A 21,136-nucleotide genomic window follows, 5' to 3' on the forward strand; every position below is an offset into this window, starting at 1 on the left:
ATGTTTCTGGAAGGTTTCTACCCTCCCCTTACTAATACCATTCCTGTGTTCTTTTTAGTAGCCCTTCCTTACCCATATCATATGCTCTTCACTTCCCTAATCCTGCTACTTTGGTCCCTCTTATCGGTTCCTCTGTCTTACCTCTACTTTGCTCTTCATTTTTGGTGTCTCTTGAATCTCTCTGCCTGTTACTTTGAGCTCCATTTTCCATGCTCCTCCAGTATTTAGATTCACATTGATTGTCCCTCAGAACCCCTTTTACACTTTATTTTCTTCTGTCCCTATTAGTGGTCTTTCTTCCTCTTTTCGCTCTTGTTTATTTTCTCTGGAGTTCTGCGGATGCTCTGACCACATCTTCTTTCCTCTGTGTTCCTCTGAGGGTTACAGAGACTCTGTGAGCAGCGTCAGCTGTTTTTCCATTGTTTTCCGTGAGCTGAGCCAATTATGACTTGGGATTGTTGGCTGCATGGAAGCAGCATGTGACTTGTTTCTCCACCTAATCGCAGTATAAATTGTGAAGGCCTTGGCCACTGAACGGCTCCTGTGTCTGTTAGTGTCACTTTAGCATGTAAAACTGTCTGCAGTCACCGTTTAACGCTATGGTGGTGTTCAATACATTTAAATAAACTTCAGTCTTTCCTGATACTTTTCTTTCTATTATAAAAATATACATTTGGTTTCTCCTAATTTGTAGTCCATATAATTACCCTGTTCAGGATGGTACATTATTATCATTTATTTAAATCGTGCTACAAACTTCTGCATCACCGTATAGTGGAGAAATCGTACAAAGATCTTGAGGACAAACAGGCAATATATAGAATATTCAAGAAGTATATAACAAACAAGTGTCATATAGAGAATACAAGAGGTATTGACAAGGAAGCACAGGTGGATGAGGTGGGAACAGATAAGTAGACAGGAGAGATGGCTCTGGTCATCAGGACTTACAATCTAATGAAGAGGGGTGAGGCTGAGACAAGTGGGGGGGGGGGGTGAGACAGAGTATGAATATGGGTAGAGGCAGGCTGAACCACCAAATTGGAGTTAGTTGGGGGACTAGTTGGCTTTGATGAACATTTGGGTTTTTTAAGTACATCTGGTGGAGTCCTATTGGGCATGAAAATGGATTCCATAGGTGTAGTGCGGCATGGAAAACATTTTGGGGAGGGAGTGGGATGTCGTTATCAGTAGGGAGTCGAGCTGGTCTTAGGCATAGCAGAGCAGGTGGGTGGGAGTGACATTGGAGGAGAGGAGTTTGACCTGAATTCTGTGGGGAACCAGAAACCAGTATAGAGACTGGCAGAGCGGGTAGCAGAAATTAAGCTGCTAGACAAGAAAATCAATCTTGCTGTGGCATTGAGGATGAACTGCAGTGGGGAAAGATGGGTGAAAGGGAGGCCAGAGAAGAGGAGATTGCAGTACACAGGAGATGAGAGAGTGGATGGAAGTTTTGGTAATGTCAAAGTTAAGAATGGGATGTTTCAAAGGTGGAATCAACATTCTTGGGATGTAGAGGGGTGAAGGAGAAGGTAGAGTCAAGGGTGCGGGTAGCAGAGGAACAGAGGAGAGTGCTGTGTTGCCTATGTGAGAGAGATGAGTGGGGGGGGGGGTTGGAGAATCTAGAAGTTAGGAAGATGATGGGCTCTTCACTGGAGAGTGAAGGAATTGAGTATTACACCGGGGGAGGAGGTGTACAGCGAGAAGAGTGTTGGACAGAGCCCTTGTGAGACTCGATAAGTAGCTGGTGAGGAGAAGCAGGAGGTAGAAATATAGAAGTGATTGGAGAGGTAGAAAGTGAACCAGAAGAGCAGTACCTTAAGGCCAATAGAATGCAGTTCAGGAGGAGAGGGTGATCAACCATGTTGAAAGAGGCAGAGAGGTCCAGGAAGATGAGCATGGAGAAGTAATTCTTAGCACTACACTAAACAATTAGGGGCGCCAGAAACTTTTAAAATTAAATATTTAATAGTTTCTAGCGCCCTAGAGTTTCTAGAGTAGTGTGTTTAAAATGGGAGGTGGCATGTCCTCTTCATTGGGGAGCGGCAACCAATTATAATCTAACAACTATACGGATAGAAGCATCTGTATCCTACTTATTTTAGCGCCTAGGAGTCTATAGTGCTTTATAGAATTAATTCTTGGACCTAGCAGAAACTGTTGGTGACTTTATTGAGGGCAGATTCCGTGGAGAGAAGGGAGCGGAAACTCGATTGGGGAGTGTCAAGGAGAGAGCGCGAGGAAAGAACGCTTGGGATGCAGTTACAGAAAAGCTGCTTTAGTACTTTATAGGTGACTGAAATATAGAATTTGACAGCAGATAAGAACCAGATAAGACCTCAAAAGAGGAGAATTAGAGGACTCAGGGGAATTACTTTGTAAAGGTGCCACAGGGAGCGAATAGAAAGCCCACTCAGCTCCCTTGTCTGCTTCTGGGAGTGTTGGAAACGGTGAGATCCCTATAGGAGAGAGCTGTTGTTGCATTAAAGGAGGAAAGCCAGGTTTTGGTGATGGGAAAAAGGTTACGGGATTTGAACATGAAGATTGTGAATATAGGGCAGTTTATTGCAGAAAGATCTTGATGCATCAACTCAGCAAAGTGTCCATGGAAATTATTTAAAAATGTTGACTACTATGGTGTTGACAATCAAATATATTTAAATATTAGAATTATACATTGCTATAATCTTAACATTGGCACTTTGTTTAATTAATGTTCTAGTATTTATTTTTTAAGCCACGATCAAGCAGAAGCCTAGCAAAAGCACCAACATAGAGATTCAGAGAGAGTGGCTGTTGTTTACATACTAACAGGGCATTTAATAATGATAAAGGGTCAGAATTTTTTTGTATACAGTATAATTAAAACTTGTTGCAGAACTCTTTGTGCTGGTCCTTTCCTTTAAAAACAAAAGTGTACTGAGGGTATATTTACTTTGACCAATGGCTACCTCCACTGTATGTAGGCGACAGCAGGGGTACCCAGAGTTGGGGCCTGCCTGGTTTGTGGCAAGAGCCACCAAACTGGCGTGGCCACACACCACTTGGCGGCAATAAAAGGGGCTCCATGTTGCTGTACGGGAGCCCGAAATTCTTCTTGGCAGCCCTGGCCGACAGGTATTTTATAAAACATTTAAATGTGTAGATAAATAAGTTGATCTGTGCAGAAAAATGTTTATTTAGAGCTATCAAGTAAACCGATATATTTTTTCTGCAGCTAACAGATCATTTTTATTTTCAACAGGAAAAAGTGAAGCGTCTACATGTCTAAAACCTGTACAAATCAGAACTATCAGGAAATCACCTCTGTCTTATTTACCAAAATCTTAGAGTTAAATGGATGAAAATAATGTGTTTAAACCAGTACATTCTGGGTGTATCATACTCTTCAGTATACACTACAAACACTAGATAAATCTAATCTCATTTAAAGACCTTGGAGTACAATTGTAGAACAAATAGGTAAAATCAAAATAATGGTATCCCTTGTATAACTGTCAAAACATTAACCCCTTCTTCTCCCTGTACTAAAAGGCGACTTGATACTGTGGACAAAATTCAAGTGACGTATAAATGACAAACTCTATGGCCATTATTTCTTATGAATTTACATTTCAGGCATTATCTGATTGGACCAGCTTCTTTCTTTTCGTAGTTGGTTGTGTTATTTATTTTTATCTAGCAGCAGGAACAGAGAAACACACTTGGATAACATATACAAATGTATTATATGAAATACTCTGGCTTTTTCCTGTTTCTTTGTTAAGGAAGCCGTCAGGGGTGTATTTATGGCTGAGGAATTGTCAAGCAGCACAGGCCAGGACTTGTGAAAGACACATAAGAATCCAGCACTGCCTCTCGTTTCATCATGCTGGCACAACATGATTTTTTTTCTTATGCATACCCTCCAGTCTGAATAATTGGTGGTCATTTTTATTACTGGCAGAATATATTTACTTATTTTATACACACAGAGCCTCATTTAGAGTTATGTGGCCACAGCCGTGTCCTTTTCTGAGATTACAAGAGTCTGGTGCATGACCAATGAAGCTCCAATGATCACAAGAGAATATATATATATATATATATATATATATATATATATATATATATATATATATATATAAAAGCGGGTGTGTTTTAGAATCACGGGTGCGTCTTAGAATAGCAGGCAGAAATGTGGCCGTTGTTGCTTCACCCCGTCCTCTGAATACAGTGGCGTTCTTTGCAAATGTGGAGCCGCCATTATCATCATCATCATCATCATCATTTATTTATATAGCGCCACTAATTCCGCAGCGCTGTACAGAGAACTCATTCACATCAGTCCCTGCCCCATTGGAGCTTACAGTCTAAATTCCCTACTATAGACACACATTCACACACACAGACAGACAGATAGAGAAGGAGAGACTAGGGTCAATTTTTTTTTTATTTTTTTTATTGCAGCCAATTAACCTACCAGTATGTTTTTGGAGTGTGGGAGGAAACCGGAGCACCCGGAGGAAACCCACGCAAACACAGGGAGAACATACAAACTCCACACAGATAAGGCCATGGTCGGGAATCGAACTAATGACCCCAGTGCTGTGAGGCAGACGTGCTAACCACTAGGCCACTGTGCTGCCTCAATCATTATTTCATTATAGTGAAGCTGTATTTCATTCATTTGAATCCATTACTGCAATCAAAATGTTGTCAAAAAGATTGCACTACAAAGCCACATTGAAACAAAAAGTTATTATCTGTGCAGAAGAACATGGAAATAGAGCTGCAAGTTGACATTTTGACATTGAGAGACCAAAATCATTATCCAGCCATAGACACATCTCCCGAGTACCTGAATCTACCCCACCACCAAAAAGACCCATAGAAATCAGTACGGCAAGCAATCAACCTGTAACATCTGTCCCAAGCAATAACCATTTCATGTGCCAATGCCGTTCTGTATCATTTCCATTTTTATTAAAGGTATCTATACACTGGGATTCAAGCAATGCTACCCAGTTTAGCAAAAAATGCTAATATAATTACTTTGTGCTGTGAATAGAGAGCATTCCCAGATACAAGAGCACAATTTTCATATAGAAATTAAAAACCATCAACATAGAAAATAACATTAGGATTTTTTGGAGGTATGTCTGCAAGACCTACCCATGGTGAAGTGAGGTGAATGGTGACTTGAATACAATCATGTTCTACCTGCTAATCGGGTGACTAACAGTGCCCATGAGGCATGATTAAGCACAGATCATGAGAAGAGCGGATCAAAATCTTATACTTAGGATATACACCGATGAGCCACAACATTAAAACCACCTGCCTAATATTGTGTAATTCCCAGTCATGCTGCCAAAACAGCTTTGACCTGTCGAGGCATGGACTCTACAAGACCTATGAAGGTGTCCTGTGGTATCTGGCACCAAGACATTAGCAGCACATCCTTTAAGTCCTGTAAATATTGAAGTAGGGCCTGCATAGCTCGGACTTGTTCTTCCAACACATCCGACAGGTGCTCAATCGGATTGAGATCTGGGGAATTTTGGAGGCCAAGTCAATACCTTGAACCCTTTGTCATGTTCATTAAATCATTCCTGAACATTTTTTGCAGTGTGTCAGGGCGCATTATCCTGCTGAAAGAGGCCAATCAATAACATTGCATGAAAGGTTGTAGTTGGTCTGCAACAATGTTTAGGTAGTTGGCACGTACAAAGGTAACATCCACTTGAATGCTAAGACCCAAGGTGTCCCTGCAGCACATTGCCTAGAACATCACACTGTCTTCTTTCCATAGTGCATCCTGGTGCCATCACTTCCCCAGGTAAACGATGCACACACACCTGGCTGTCACGTAATGTAAAAGAAAATGTGATTTATCAAACCAGTTCACCTTCTTCCATTGCACCATGGTCCAGTTCTGGCGCTTATGGCGGTGGACAGGGGTCAGCATGGGCACACTGCATCCCTGTCTGCTTCAAGCTGAGATGTATTGTGTGTTCTGACACCTTTCTATCATAGCCAACATTAACTGTTTCAGCAATTTGTGCTACAGTATATCTTCTCTGGGATTGGACCAGACAGTCTAGCCTTCAGTCCCCACACAAAGCAATGAGCCTTTGGTGCCCATGACCCTGTCGCCAGCTCACCATTTGTCCTTCCTTCGAGCACTTTGGTAGATACTAACCACTGCATACCGGCAACACTCCACCAGATCTGCCATTTTTGGAGATGCTCTGACCCAGTCATCTAGATATCACACTTTGACCCTTGTCAAAGTCGCCCAGATCCTTACCAGAGCCCTAACTTAGAATTCTAGCGCCTGGGGCGAGAAAGACAAATGCCGCCCCCCTATCCCTCAATTTTAACCAAATGAACCTAAAATATTCCTCAATTGCTCCGCCCTTCAGAGTTGCGCCCTGGGCGGTCACCTCTATCGCACAGCCCTAGTTACAGCCCTGCCTTACGCTTGCCCATTTTGCCTGCTCCCAACACATCAACTTCAAGAACTGACTGCCTAATATATCAAACAACTTGACAGGCGCCATTGTAATGATATAATTGATGTTTTTCACTACACTTGCCAGTGGTTTTAATGTTGTGAGAGAGAGTACACACATGCACCCCATGGGGAAGACAGACATAACTATATACATCACCCATGTAAGGGAAAATTATATATATATACACACACACACTATTATGTGTAACACAGAGACATCCCCCTCACACATCGCGCGCACCCTGTACCGTTAATTCCCGCCCGTCTCGCGACTGTCTTTTTCATTTTACCCATTTATGGTAAAGAGGCGTGGCCAACAACAGCAGCGTCCCCCGTTGAAGTATCGCACTCCTTACACGCCAATCGGGGTGATCCCTGAGTAAGTTCGGCCAATCACGACACGGCGTGGTGGGCGAGGGGGACCCTCTACCACGCCCGTCACGTCTCGCGCTCGGTCCCTCCCCCCACCCTTTTCTCCCAGAGGAGGTGGGCGTGGCTTTCTTAACGCTGCGAATTGCCACAAAAAAATCGCTACACGTGGGCGGGGCGTACTCCACCCTACACGTCGTGTGTGGGTGTGGCTTACTGTCGGCCTTCTTTACCTTGTCTGCCGGCGTGGGCGTGTCCGCCTGTATTCCGGCCCGGTATAGCGGGAGTGCGCAGCGTCCGCGGCTCACTGTACAGCGCAGCGATGGGGAATAAGGTGGCCCGAGAGGACTTTGACTGGGTGTACACCGACCAGCCGCACGCCGACCGCAGGAAGGAGATCCTGGGTGAGTGAGAGAGCTTCATGTTACTGTGCATCCCGGTGTTACACGTGATAGGTCATGTGATGTGCAACAGGGGGCCCGTTATGTGGCTCTCCAACGGTGTGCAGCCCCAGGGGGAGGGGGATATATAGATATATATATATATATATATATATATATATATATATATATATATATATATATATATATATATATATATATATATATATATATATATTATTCCCCCAGCAAAGTAATCATTAATGCTATTTTAGCTACTTTGTAGTTCCACATTTTGCAATACATACATTAAGTTGACCAACTCATAGCAGTCTTCCCCTATGTGTCACTTTACACAAATATTTTTGTGTGTGTGTATATATATATATATATATATATATATATATATATATATATATATATATATACTGTGTAATATTTTTTTTTTGTTATAGTATAATTCAATTTACTACACATTTCATTAATTATGTTAATGAGTTTGATAAACCATAATTACTTTCACTCATCTGTTAGTTAAGCTGGGTACAGACTACAGAAATTTCCACCAACTTTTTATGCCGAGCGATTTTACATGCGATCGATGTTCCGATCGCTTGGTCCATGGACTGGATACACACTAGTCTTGTTTAGGACGATAAAGGGAAGATCGGACGTCCCTTTAGTGACTTTTTACAGCCATGTTGTCGTGAGCAATGACTGTAATTTCGTACTCACTGTTGTGGATCGGCCGGAAGTTTATACACACTACACAGTGGAAACTAGATTGGAACGAAAATATTAAACGGTACGACCAACCAAATGAGGCGACAATCGTCCATTTGGGCAGACTTTCGACCATTGTGTCACTGCACACACTGAACCGACTTTTGAACGAGCGGTCATATGTCGGCTGTTTGAGCCGATTATTGGACGAAAACAGTGTAGTGTGTACCTAGCTTTAGGTATGCAATGGATGTATTGATCCTGGTATGATAGTGATCTACATACGATACATTCTAGATGGATCTCTCATCCTGACTTGCTGTCACTTGGTATTTTTATTGCATGTGTTTGTTGGTGTGTAGAGGATACTTAGAAGTAATGTATATATACTCAAAGGCTGAATAATAGTGTCTGGTGGTTCCACCCGTTACATTACAGATAATATCGATGGAGATGACCGAATGAAAAGCTGTAGTGTTAATATCAGGACAGAGATGATCTAACACAGCTATAATGCACACACCCGAGTGTAGAGCAACGTGAACGTGTCTGTGCAATGTCTTGTTGAAACCTGCTGTGATGTCTGTACATTCCCCTTTATATCAGATTTTGCTAAATGGAGATCCTGCTAAAATAATGAATGATGTTCCATATGGTATCTTCTGTCCTTGTTGTGCTGTTTCTCCTTGTTATAACTTTATTTAATGGTTGACTGTATGAACTAGGATCGTTTAGAATGTCTTGCTTCAGGCAGAGTAGTTGAAGCTTGGAAAAACTGACTTCCTTGCATAGAATCTTTGTCCTTAAGACGTGTGACTTTCAACAAGTCCTCTCCAGTATGTGTACATTCTTGCTTTACCACGACTTGTGTAAGATTGTCTAATAACTTTCACAGTTGGTAGGAACAGTCCCAATAAGCTGCTAACTTTAGTTGTATTCCTTTTTTATTGCTTATGTTAGATTTACCTTTCTTTATTCACCTTGATTACCTGTCGATGTGCGCCCTCATTCTTCTGTCTGTGTTTAGAGCAATCTGCACCGTGTCTGATTCCCTTTTCAGTTTGCAAAAAAATCTTTCACTGACATCTCTCACAGAACTGAAGTCTTCCTACTCTTGCATAATATTTCATTTTAAGACCCATCTATGACACCCACTTCCCCCAATCCCTCCTTATACACTAGTTGACTTAGTTTGAAAGTGTCAGAATTGTTTTCTCACGAAACCCTTTGGAGCCTCCCTTATCTCCACTTGTAAATAGACAGCAGCTGAACATTTTTGCTTTTACCTTTGAGCTACATGGGCATTCATTTTAATCATGTAATGCTCGTTAACTTATTAACTGCACCTTGACACTCATATTCCAAAAACGACTATACACCCACTTTTTGACAAGTGTCATTGCTTTGTTGGAGGTCTATGGGAACACTCATTAAGTGCACAGCCCCTTGCAGGGAGGCCTTGACACGCTTTAGTCGATGTTCGGTTTCAGGAAGAGCAACGTATAAGGTTTTGCCTGTGTCTAGTATTTTATGAATGCCTGTGTACAAACACTTAGTCTTTTTATTATGTAATTTTCGTCCTGCCCCTTTGTTCAGGCAGGATTTTTTCTCGTTTCTTCCTGTATAATATACTTTCTCTACACAATACAGAGTCTGTTGTTTTTTTTTCCTCCTATGAATGTGGTTTTTACATTTAATTTGGAGAAGACAAGAATTTTCCATCATGGTTATGAAGCATTCAGATTAAAACTGCATGTATTATGAACATGGGTTGTCAAAGAATGGAAACATGACTGACAAGCCTGTAGCTTTTGCAGAATGCCTGGAAACCAAATGGGAAGCATAGAGCAGATATAAACAGTCACTCCAAAGATGTCCTCCCCATCTTTTTGTAGACAAATAAAATAATCCCTTGACAAGCAGCAATATTTAGCATTTCATGTTTGTGGCTCACTAGAGTCCTACACTCATTTTCTGAACAGATGGGTGAAAATACCACAGAAAGGCCTAAAGGTGTGCAGATTAGACTTAACCATGTTCTTTGCTGAAAGTGAAACGGGAGACCTGTTCTGAGGGAGTATACAACTAGGTAGCCAAAGTGACAGGGCTGTTAAATGAAGACTAGAGGCGGTAGTTGCTACAGCTGCTTATTGTTGTTTTAGCTCCGTAATACTTGGTCGTGCCAAACTTTAATGTTAATAGATGAGGAAAAGCAAGTGCTGAGCGGTGGCTCATTCAAAAACAATTACTGTGCAAAACATTTATGCCTCTGTTTTTATAATTAGAACTGCTATCTACGTGATACATAAACTATCTGTGAGTGCAGATGTTTTTCATGACTACAGTTGTCATTTTATAAGCATACTTGGTAAAAGTCCTTAGAAGTAGAGCATATACCTCTGACACTGATCAAAATTGTGCATAATTCACATTATAACCCATTATAGTTGATGGTTGTTTTGGATATAAAAAGCTTTGCACAGTGTCTGTGGCTACACTGGGCAGTGATCCTGTTGGCCCCTGTACGATTGCGTCTCACGTGGCTTTTCACTTTTCATTATGCTGCAAACTAAATACTTTGTGGTATTGCTCATTAATGGATTGTGTCCTACACCTAGAAAGCCTGAGCCCACCCAGAGTGATTAATGCAAGGTTTGTTACATCTGGCTAGCTGCTGATATTGCTGATTGTGTTTGTTAAAGATCACACAATTCCAATAAAGATCCTCTCAATCTAGGGTACTGTGATTGGGCATGGTATAAAATGTGATTGGATGGTGATCACTCATACTGCCGCCCCGGCAATATCCCGGGTTTTTCAAGCCGGGTTTTTGCCGGGGCTCGGAGCGTCCCAGCTCAGAAACACCATTCATACTGCACCTCGGACCCGGGAATTTCCCGGGTTGACCCCATTCATACTGCACAAGTCTGTGCCCTGGCAATTTGTGGGAGTCCTCACCAGAGCAGTTTTCATTGGGTGAAAAATGGTGATGTCATTGAAAGGTGACTGGTTTTTTTTTTTTTTTTCTTCCACGGGCTCCCACCGATGACATCATCCTCCAGAGACAGGAAGACAGCCAATCAGCTTGTTTTCTGTGCCACCCGGGTTAAAAAACCCGGGTTGCACCATTCATAGTGCAGGCAACCCGGGTCCGACCTGGGAATTACCCCTCGATAAATCCCGGGTTGAAGACCCAGGTTTTTAGACCCGGGATTTTTGACTTGTACCATTCATACTGCACCAAGACCCGGGTCGTTTGAGCTCGCCCCGGCAAAAACCCGGGATTTTGGTGCAGTATGAATGGGGTATAAGTAATGCATTCTTCAAACATCCATTCCAGGGTAAAAGTTTACAGTAGGTGGTAGTACAGGTTGAACAGAATTGCAGTTGGAATTTCAGGATCACATTACTACATTGGCACAAGTGTTTGATAAAGTGAGCTATGAATTTATGCGGTCAGGTTGGATGTGTACAAAACACTAATGCTTGTTGTTTTGTGATGCTACCTCATAGACAGTGTTTTACAGAAAAAAAAACACCAGTATTCCTTGGCTTAACTCCGCTTTCTTGTAAATCCGTTCCATCATTTGTATGCTCCCGGTCTGGAGAGCAAAAGGCGAATGAAAATAAGTTGGTGGAAAAGTCTCACTAAACCCAGTGCATCTTGTCTCTGCTGACATCTTGTCTGACATTTCCTGGTGGACATACTCTTAGGGTATATACGGTAGTATAAATGGGACGTACCCTTACGATGAGTTAAGTAAAGTCTCCTCTCTAAAAAGGTGTTTTTCTTTACTATGACTTGTAATGTTCCCTCTTCACACCGGCCAAACCCGGCCTTGCAGTGAGGGTGACATAATATGGAACTAGCACACGCGTGTCTCGCACAAGAATAGTGATGTGATTGGTCACGCTGCTTTTTCCTTTGCAAGTATTGGAAACATGATGTGGGATTAGTGTGAAATATATAGACCTTAATAAATATTCACTTATAAATCGTGTTGGGCCTGTCCAATCACAGGAGCATTTCTGAAAACTACTACAAATACTTCTGTTCTAAAGAAGGTGCTTCTCATAGCAACATATTCTATGGGGGGGGAACTCAATTCAGCGCGATGCATCTCAGCAGGACGTTCGTTATCTAAAATCTCACTTAGTTTTTCACTCGCAACTCAGGTGCAAGCAAAAATCAAGGATGGTTTTTAGGTACTGTAATACCCAGCGCAGCTGCAGAACTAGCGAGGCTCTCATGGGAACTCGTGCTGAATTGAATTCCCCACTTGTCATTTTTCCAGCACAATTTAAACATTAAAGTTAGTGTCTGGTTGCTTAGGCAATACCACCTATTCTTTGGCTGTGCTGCCTGGAGGAAGTTTCCTTAAATAAATGTCGACTATTATCATCTAATCCACTGTGTACATGATGCTGTTTTTAATATAATCCCTTATTATATGGGTACTATTTATCTAAAGGTACTTGGTCTAGCTTTTTGCCAAGCATTGCCCTTAAGGATGTTTTCTACCTTCTGTGCATGCCTTCCTGTCACTTTTTACGAGGTGCATTGCTTTATTTTGTGGTTTACATCTGTGCAGTTCAACCATGTCTCTTCCTTGGCCTGCTGTAAATCTGAAAACTGTGCTCTGGAAGCCGTTGTAGCCAAAGCTGAGCACAGCATAGCAGAATCTGTAAATGAACCTGCCTGATATAAAGATATTTATTAAAAGCTGTAGGATTAGATTTGAATGGTTTGAGGAATCAGTGGGAAATAGATGTTGACCCTTTATCAGACAAGGAGTGGGGAATGGTTACAGACAGTATTAAAGGTTATACTTCATCATTAAAATTTCAACAAATACAGGTGTTTATCCTACACATGGCTTACTTTACCCCTATTAGACTGGTAAAATTTCGTCCGGATATTACCCCTAACTGTCCGAAATGCAATTTGGTCAATGCTAATTTTTGGCACCTTCTATGGGAGTGCCCATGTATACAAATCTTCTGGCAAAGGATCAGGAGATGTATTCAGATTACTGGAATTGAAGTGCCTCTTCGTTCACCGGCCACTTGTCTCTTTAGGCTCCGTTTGAAGGGTAAAGTTAATAAACTGACAAAAATGTACATTTCACAGTTATTGATGTTGGCTAAGGTCTGTATAGCGAGGCTGTGGTTGGCCCCGCCGTGTCCCACGGTTAAAAATTGGAAGGCACTGGTCAATACCACCATAAGGCACAAGAGATTTGTCTATACTAGCAGACAGGCTATGAAGAAATTTGAGTATATGGTACAGATGGTTAGAGTCTCCACTTTCTAGTCCAGATGTTCCGAATACTTAAATGTATGGCTCCCGCAGTTCTTATAATAAATATCTGCGTCCATATGGTGAACCCTGCATGTGTAACATACCTATGTATGAGCATTCACGATGTATGATCCTAATAAGTATAGCACATATACTGTTATTATGCTTTATTGAAGTTTTGTAAACTGCGTCATTTAATTCTGATGTATATGCGATTGTTTTTCTTTCTTTTTTTTTTTTTGTTGCTTGGTATGTTTGTATCCTGAAAAACTCCCAATAAAAATACTGGATTTAAATAAAAAAAAAAAAGCTGTAGGATTGCAAGTTATTTATGTTATCTGAAGGTGGAAGATGCTTTAGCTTTGGCCTAGTAAATGTATACACAGTTCTACTAGGTGAGTGAGTCTTCCCCCCCCCCCCTCTGTTACTTAGTTTATTAGGAGAAATGTAAAAAGGTTCATATGTCATTGTTCTCAGAAGTCTCCATCAGCAATTTCATAATCTATTAGCTGTATGTGATAAGAGGATTGCAGTAATGGAGTGTTTGCTGGCAGTAAACATTACTCTATGCTTCCCTCCTATTTAATATCTGTGTGGAGAAGAGGAGCTATGGTTCTCTGCACAATAACAGGATCTCTTTGTCCCAGCATCCTCCATTTTTAGAACACTGTTGTTTGTCTTTACTTGTCTTCATGTAAGAGGTGTGCTAGCATACGTTATATAGCTGGGATAATCTCTGGTATGGACTCCTAAAACAACATTATGATGATAATTACCATTTATTTATATAGAACTCACTCACATCAGTCCCTGTCCCATTGGAGCTTACAATCTAAATTCCCTAACACACTCAAACTAGTGTTCATTTTGTCAGTAGGCAATTAACCTACTAGTTTTTGTTGTGAGAGGAAGCGGAGTACACAGAGGAAACCCACACAAACGCAGGGAGAACATACAAACTCACAGATAAGGCCATGGTCGGAAATTGAACTCATGACCCCAGTGCTGTGAGGCAGAAGTGCTAACCACGCATTTCCACCACTTGCATAACTCCAGCAGTGCTTATACATGATTTTTATTTATATTTTTCACCTTGTCATGGCTTTCAGTTCTCTGACATTATCTCTGCATTTTCCAGCAGTGCTGATTGACAACTGATAGATAACAATGAGTTTGAGATCATTGGTTATTTTAAGCACATACACTGGCATTTAGGGTTAAAACTAATGAATTAATTGTCACTTTTTAGCTGTTTTTATAACAAAAACAACCAATCACCAAGACTTTTCTAATAATTTTGTCTTGTTTTTGATTCCCCCCTTCTAGCTAAATATCCCGAGATAAAGAGGCTAATGAAACCGGATTATAACCTAATATGGATCATTTCATTGATGGTCCTTACTCAGCTGGTAGCGTTTTACCTGGTGAAGGACCTAGATTGGAAGTGGCTCATGTTTTGGACATATGTGTTCGGAAGCTGCATCAGCCACTCGATGACCCTGGGCATCCATGAGATTTCTCACAACTGTGCTTTCGGAAACAACAAAGCCATGTGGAACCGCTGTTTTGGAATGTTTGCCAACCTGCCTATCGGCCTTCCTTACTCTATCTCCTTCAAGAGGTACCACATGGACCATCATCGCTACCTTGGTGGGGACGGCATTGATGTGGACATTCCCACCAATTTCGAGGGCTGGTTTTTCTGTACTCCTGTGAGGAAGCTTGTGTGGATCGTGCTTCAGCCTCTCTTCTATACCATTCGACCCCTGTGTATTAACCCTAAGCCCATCTCCCAACTGGAAATAATTAACCTGGTCGTACAGTTTTCCTTCGACGCTGTGATTTATTATTTCTTCGGTGTGAAAACTATGGTTTACATGTTGGTGGGGTCTATACTTGGCCTTGGACTTCATCCAATTTCGGGGCACTTTATTGCTGAACATTACATGTTCCTAAAGGGGCACGAGACTTATTCCTACTATGGGCCATTAAACTACCTAACGTTTAATGTCGGCTACCACAATGAGCATCACGACTTCCCGAGTGTTCCTGGAAAGAACCTGCCGCTGGTAAGAACTTGTTAATTAATTTGTCTAGTCTTAACTGGTGTCTGGCCAAGGCTTTACTCAATGTAGCTTGATTACTGCAAATGTAACCTTTTGGCAATTAGCTTTGCTTGATGCGATACATGTTAAACAATAGACTCATATCTTCTTGATATAGGTCAAAAAACATTTACTTATTATTGAATATTCTCCTTTCATTCCCTTCTCCTTGAAACTACTCTTCATTCAGGTCATGCAGTTGCATCCAATCAGTTGCTGCCAGTATAAGGCACATTCCCTTAGATTGTACGCTCCTCTGAGCAGGGCCATCTCTCCTCCTGTTTCCACCACTTCTAACTCTGCTCTCCAGCTACTTAGCCCTCCTCCTCAAAGGTCCTCCACCCCACATCCACTTTCGCTCCCTCCTCCCCCCTGGGGGTCTCCCTGTCTTCCACGCCCCCCTTCTTGGGCCCCGTCATTTTCGGATCCTCCCTCCCCCTTCCCCGCCCTCTCTAGCTGTGCATTGAGCGTACTGAGTTGCTGTGTTTACTGTACTGTGCTGTCTCCCATTGTATTGTGATTTTGTTTGTCTCTGTACGGCGCTGCGGATGCCTTGTAGCGCCTTATAAATAAATATTAATAATAATAATAATAATAATTCCGACTGCATGAATCATGTATTTAATGAATAGCCTGGTTTCCGGGCAGGGAGAGAGACCATTTTATTTATAATTATATATTTTTTTATTTTTTTTGCATCATTCCATTGTATATGTGCAGTGGAGTCTTGTCCAAAAGATACTGTACATTTTGCAAACACAGCTTTGCTATAATTATGCTGTGAATCTAACCTATTTCACAGCCAAGCCTTTGTATGTAGCAGCATTCCCTCCTTTATATGCCTGTGTTCTTTGTAGAAGCTGAATTTCTGTCCAACTAGTCTTACAGAGTCCTTCTTGTTTCCTGCAGGTGCGGAAGATCGCAGCGGAATACTATGACCCCCTGCCCCAGTACAACTCCTGGGTGAAGGTGTTGTACGACTTTATAATGGACGATACGCTAAGCCCATACTCCCGTGTGAAGAGGCAACTGAAAGGAGAAATAAAGTTGGATTAAATTCTGGGACTTCTAGTATTTTTAGGTTGGCGCTTGGGGGCTCCCATGCTTCCTATTTATAGAATATGAACGATCTATGGCAAACACGCTAAAATTTGACCTCTATGGTTTCTGGGCATCTGCTTTTACACTCCACGTTCCTCTCTTAAGCGATGCCAGAGGGACTCTGTTTTGTTTGGTTGCCAATGGGTTAAAACATACCAAAGGCGTACACACAGTGGCGTTAGCCGTATTGTGGACTAAACCAACCATTTGTGAGACTGCAGCCTATGGCTTTACTAAGAATACGTTAGGTTACGGGCGCACGTTCCTAGTGAAATGATAGGCTGCATCCTCATGAGTGTGTAGTCGGATGTACACAGTGGCTGCTCATGATTGGAGCTTGTTTCCTGGCTGTGTTTCCGGTAAAGACGTACAATTAATCACATGCTACTGTCACCCGACCACCCAGTTCTTATTACTTTCACTCTGGGCAGACAACACATCTCTATTAATCCTATATACCCACTGACGGGGACTTTCTCTTTTCACATGCTGGAACACTGTTTGCTAAACACAGATAATCTTATCTGTCAAGTGCAGGATGAAGTGAGCACCATAAAAATAATCAGTCTTGTGGCCATAAAAACTCCACGTGGCATGTACTGTGTCTGTTGTGGTGTATTAATCTTATCGGTTGTGTGTATATATACAGCGGGAGCACTGTGCACACCTGTATGAACTTAATGTTCACTTTGGGGCACTGGGTGACTTAATACGAACACATAGACTAACCTGAGGGCTGTCACTGCACTAACCCTTTCCCTTACAACCTATAATATACTCTGGAAGGACAGAATCAAGTTAGCAATGAAGCTAAATGAAGTGGGAGCTGCCTGCTTGGTCAGGTAATCCTGAGATAAGCACTCTGGATTGTCTGGGACTTTGACCCCAAAACCAACTCTCCTTCAAGTACTCTGCTTTCAAAGTGCAGGGCGATGTTCATACTTATATTCTAGGAAGATACAGGAAAACTAACATGCACTTTAGTGATTTGTTAACACACTGTCCACTTTTTTTTGTATTTTATGCATTGCACTTTTGATAATGCAATCCCATGTACTGGTAGCATGCGATATCATGTGTAGTGCTAAAGTTGTAAATGCAGTATTCAAATTTTATCATGCACTTGTGGGAATCAGCCTGTAATGAACCATTCAACATATTTAATGCGCTTCTTAGTTGTTGGAGAATGAAAAGCTCATATAGGTGTGAACGAGCCCTTTAAACTGCATTAAAGCCTAGGAAAATACTTTGCCATTATGTCCCCTTACCCAAGCTGGTGCCATGGAGCTGCTCTGTGCAGCGGTTTATCAGGGGCTCTGGCTAAGTGGAGATGCTAGTAAAATATGATCTTGGGTGGCAGTGCAGTTTGAAAGAGAAAATTTGTGTTTCTAGCACTTGAAATAATGACTTCAGTAATTCAACCGAAAACTGAACATTCAGTCCCTAAAGAAACCGAGGAGGTTCCCACAATCTCTGCTGTGCTCTATAGTCCTGGTTTTTATACGGACAACTGATAAAGCCCTCCAAGCAGCAGCAACCTGAGCCACTGTGGGCCATTAAAACTGAATTTACAAAGGCTTAATTAAAGAAGACTGTAAAATTAAAAAAAAAAAATTGTGGGGGAGAATGAATTCCTCCCCCTTAGTTACCTGAGCCAAAGAGGTCCTGAACTTGTCTGCGCTCCCATGAAGTTCTAGGGCTCATAAACTGAAATTTGTATGTAAATCATCGATTTAGCACTTTGGCTGCCACTTCTGGGACTACCTGTTATTGCAACTTAGTTTTGTCAGGAGGAGTTGTGAGACTGTGACTATCTAATCAATAACTCTAACTATGGACCACTAGAAAGTGTCCGCCCTGCTCCTAATGTGTCCCTTATGTTTAGATGTGGAATCTCTGTGCCCTGCAGGATCGGCCTTGTGTGATGTATAGGACAAGGTGTGACCTCAGCAATACCTGGCTGTGGTCTAGAAGGGGGTTGGTCGATCCATATTATACTAAATTAGTCTGTGTAATGAGTTCTATAGTAAGACCCCAGCTTGTTAGCAGGCTCGTACTGTAGTTACGTGCACCCATGTAATGCAATGTGCACTAGTTTTAGAGGTTAATTCTAAGGCTGTCTGGTCCCTTACATCTGTAGTGTGCAGCATATGACACACAATGCTGTAGGGAGACATTAACCTTTAGCAGACTGTGACCTTTGTCACAGCTGACTGCTGACTCCAGATCTTTGCATGTTAAGCAGAATTAACTCCCCACCCTCCTCCTTGTACCATGTAGGTCCGAAGCCAACACAGCAACTCTTCGTTTACCATCCTATTACCAGATAATGCTTCAGTTGATATTACACAATTTTTTTTTTTCTGGTTATTGTGTTACACAGCTGATGACTTTGTATCCTGTTACTGAAGTCATTCAGTTAATACATTCCATATCAATAGAACATGGGCACGAGTAGGACTATTCCCATCTAAGAATGAAACGAGCAAGGGGTCATTAGGGTATAAAACTTCCGGGGCACACTTCCTCTCCCCGCGCCTTATAGCTCGCTAATGTTAAGGTTTGTTGCGCTTTCTGCTGTTTTTGTTTGAGTTTAGGAGAGCAGCTACATCAAGTATGACACACCCATCACATGTTTTAATGTTTGCATTTTGTACAGCAATGTGATCTGTCTCCTACACACGTTTCATACAAAGGGCCGTTGTACCCACAATATAAATCATCAGACGCTGCCTCAGTCGCCCACTATTCTGTTTCAGTTGAATTAGTAACCTATTTAATTAGGTAATCGTGCTAGTATATTTTGTAAAACAATCTTTATATAGATGCACTTATAATAAAATACTACCCTGTCCATTGTGCGGGCAGCCATATTGTGGGCGGGGCCAGTATTCATGAGAATGCAGACTATCCGTTCACCAGAAACCACACGGAGACTAAACATTAGCTCAGTCTACACAACGGCTGCTTTAAAGTGTCATTGGTGTTCCTAGTGCATTGGTCCATCCTACAAAAAGGCTATCGTCACTGCGTGCAAGACTTCTTCCGGTCCTATTTGCTTTTTCTGTGTATTGCTGATGTTTTCTTAGTTTAACTTTATTCTATGATCTCATTCTGAAGACATTATACCCTCTATGTAACTAATCTATACATTATATGTGCTGTCCCTATATAGAAGCCGTTTAACATCCACAGATACATTTCACTTTCATGTCATTGTGTAACGAATGTTTCATTGTCTTTTGAGAAGGACCTGAAATATCCCTTTCACCAGTGAAGGAGCTGTGAAAATAATTTGTTTACCTTTTGAACAAGCCTTTTACATGAAATACCTTTTTGGCATTGTCATTAAACGTACTATTTTAGGTAACTTATTATTTCAACCACACTGGCCTAGGACAGCCTAAAGCTGCTTTTGTAACTTTGTCAGTATTAAAAAATTATTAAATTATACATCTTTTTTTTCTGAGTTTATTTTATTTTTTCCTTCTTGACCTTTGCAAATGTATGCAGTATATATGTATAATTATATATTTAGGAAACTGCCGCACCCTCAAGAAAGAAATGGAGTGGAGAGAGACATATCTGAAAATTATGAGCTCTGCAACGATTTTTGTGCCCAGAATAGTCTATAGTATCTGTTCAAACTAGTGGTGGTTGTTGTATCTGAAATATATGGGAAATGGGCATGTAACATGCAAAAGTAATTGTAATATGCAATGTCCTGGTGGTTACAAGGGAGTAGATGTGACCTTTGTGTCCTATTCTGTATCTGGATTTCCTAGCGTCCCCTTCTTGGGTTGAGATGTTCCTTCTGCAAACCTACATTCTGCACCACAGGAGGAATATTACATTGTATCCGCACCCTTAATGCAATTCTATGAATCTCATTTGCATGAAGTTGCACATACCCATCCACTCGGCCTGAGTGCACATTGACCAGATCTGTATCTAATTTAGCCGTAGCTATGGGTGACCAAATTGGATGTATGGGGTCTGTTGGCGGTGAGGCCAAGTGATCAGCTGACACGGTCCTAGTTAGTACAGGAAGTGGGTCAGTAATCGGCCAACAGGATTATCCACTTGCTCAAATCTGGTTGATCCTGATAAAATGACAACTGGATTTGATGACTGATGTGGGACCAGTTTAGTCTAATTCTCCATGTAAGAGTAGCTTGATACTTCTCAGAGCAATGCATATGGTAGACGTGTTGTGGCTGTAAAACAACACTATTTTCTACTTCAGAGTAGGATTGATTTCTCATATATATATTATATATATATATTATATATATATATTATATATATATAATATATATATATATATATATATATAATCATTTTATTTTTTTTCTTCAAAAGCTGTGGTACAGATGTGAATCAAACAAGTTATGACATATCTGCACGCACTCCTTATCAGAGAGTACATCTCTATTTCTGTGGTGTGATGTGTTAAGTCACGGCCTATCTGTGCTTCTGGTGAGTTTATACGGATCATCGGCTGTATAAATATTAGCCCGGCCTCTAGACTGTTTTATTTCATCTTTTATAAGTGGTTTTAAAAATGCAGGAAAAAAGACTCATTATAGCTTTAAAGAGCATCACACATTGGATACATTATTGTTGCACAGTTTCTGGTCACATTCCTTTTAAAAGC

The 21,136-nt window shown here is 41.3% G+C and overlaps 1 protein-coding gene across 1 annotated transcript; it reads left to right on the forward strand.

The window, feature by feature from the left end:
* Window positions 1-6,968: 6,968 nt before the first annotated feature.
* DEGS1 (delta 4-desaturase, sphingolipid 1) lies at window positions 6,969-19,932 on the forward strand. The gene is made up of 3 exons (XM_075204321.1): window positions 6,969-7,272; window positions 14,600-15,342; window positions 16,288-19,932. The coding sequence occupies exons 1-3, from the start codon at window positions 7,191-7,193 to the stop codon at window positions 16,432-16,434; spliced, it is 972 nt and encodes a 323-aa protein (XP_075060422.1). The 5' UTR covers window positions 6,969-7,190; the 3' UTR covers window positions 16,435-19,932.
* Window positions 19,933-21,136: the final 1,204 nt, after the last annotated feature.

This window comes from Mixophyes fleayi, chromosome 3, assembly GCF_038048845.1.
Source record: "Mixophyes fleayi isolate aMixFle1 chromosome 3, aMixFle1.hap1, whole genome shotgun sequence".
Taxonomy (NCBI): domain Eukaryota; kingdom Metazoa; phylum Chordata; class Amphibia; order Anura; family Limnodynastidae; genus Mixophyes; species Mixophyes fleayi.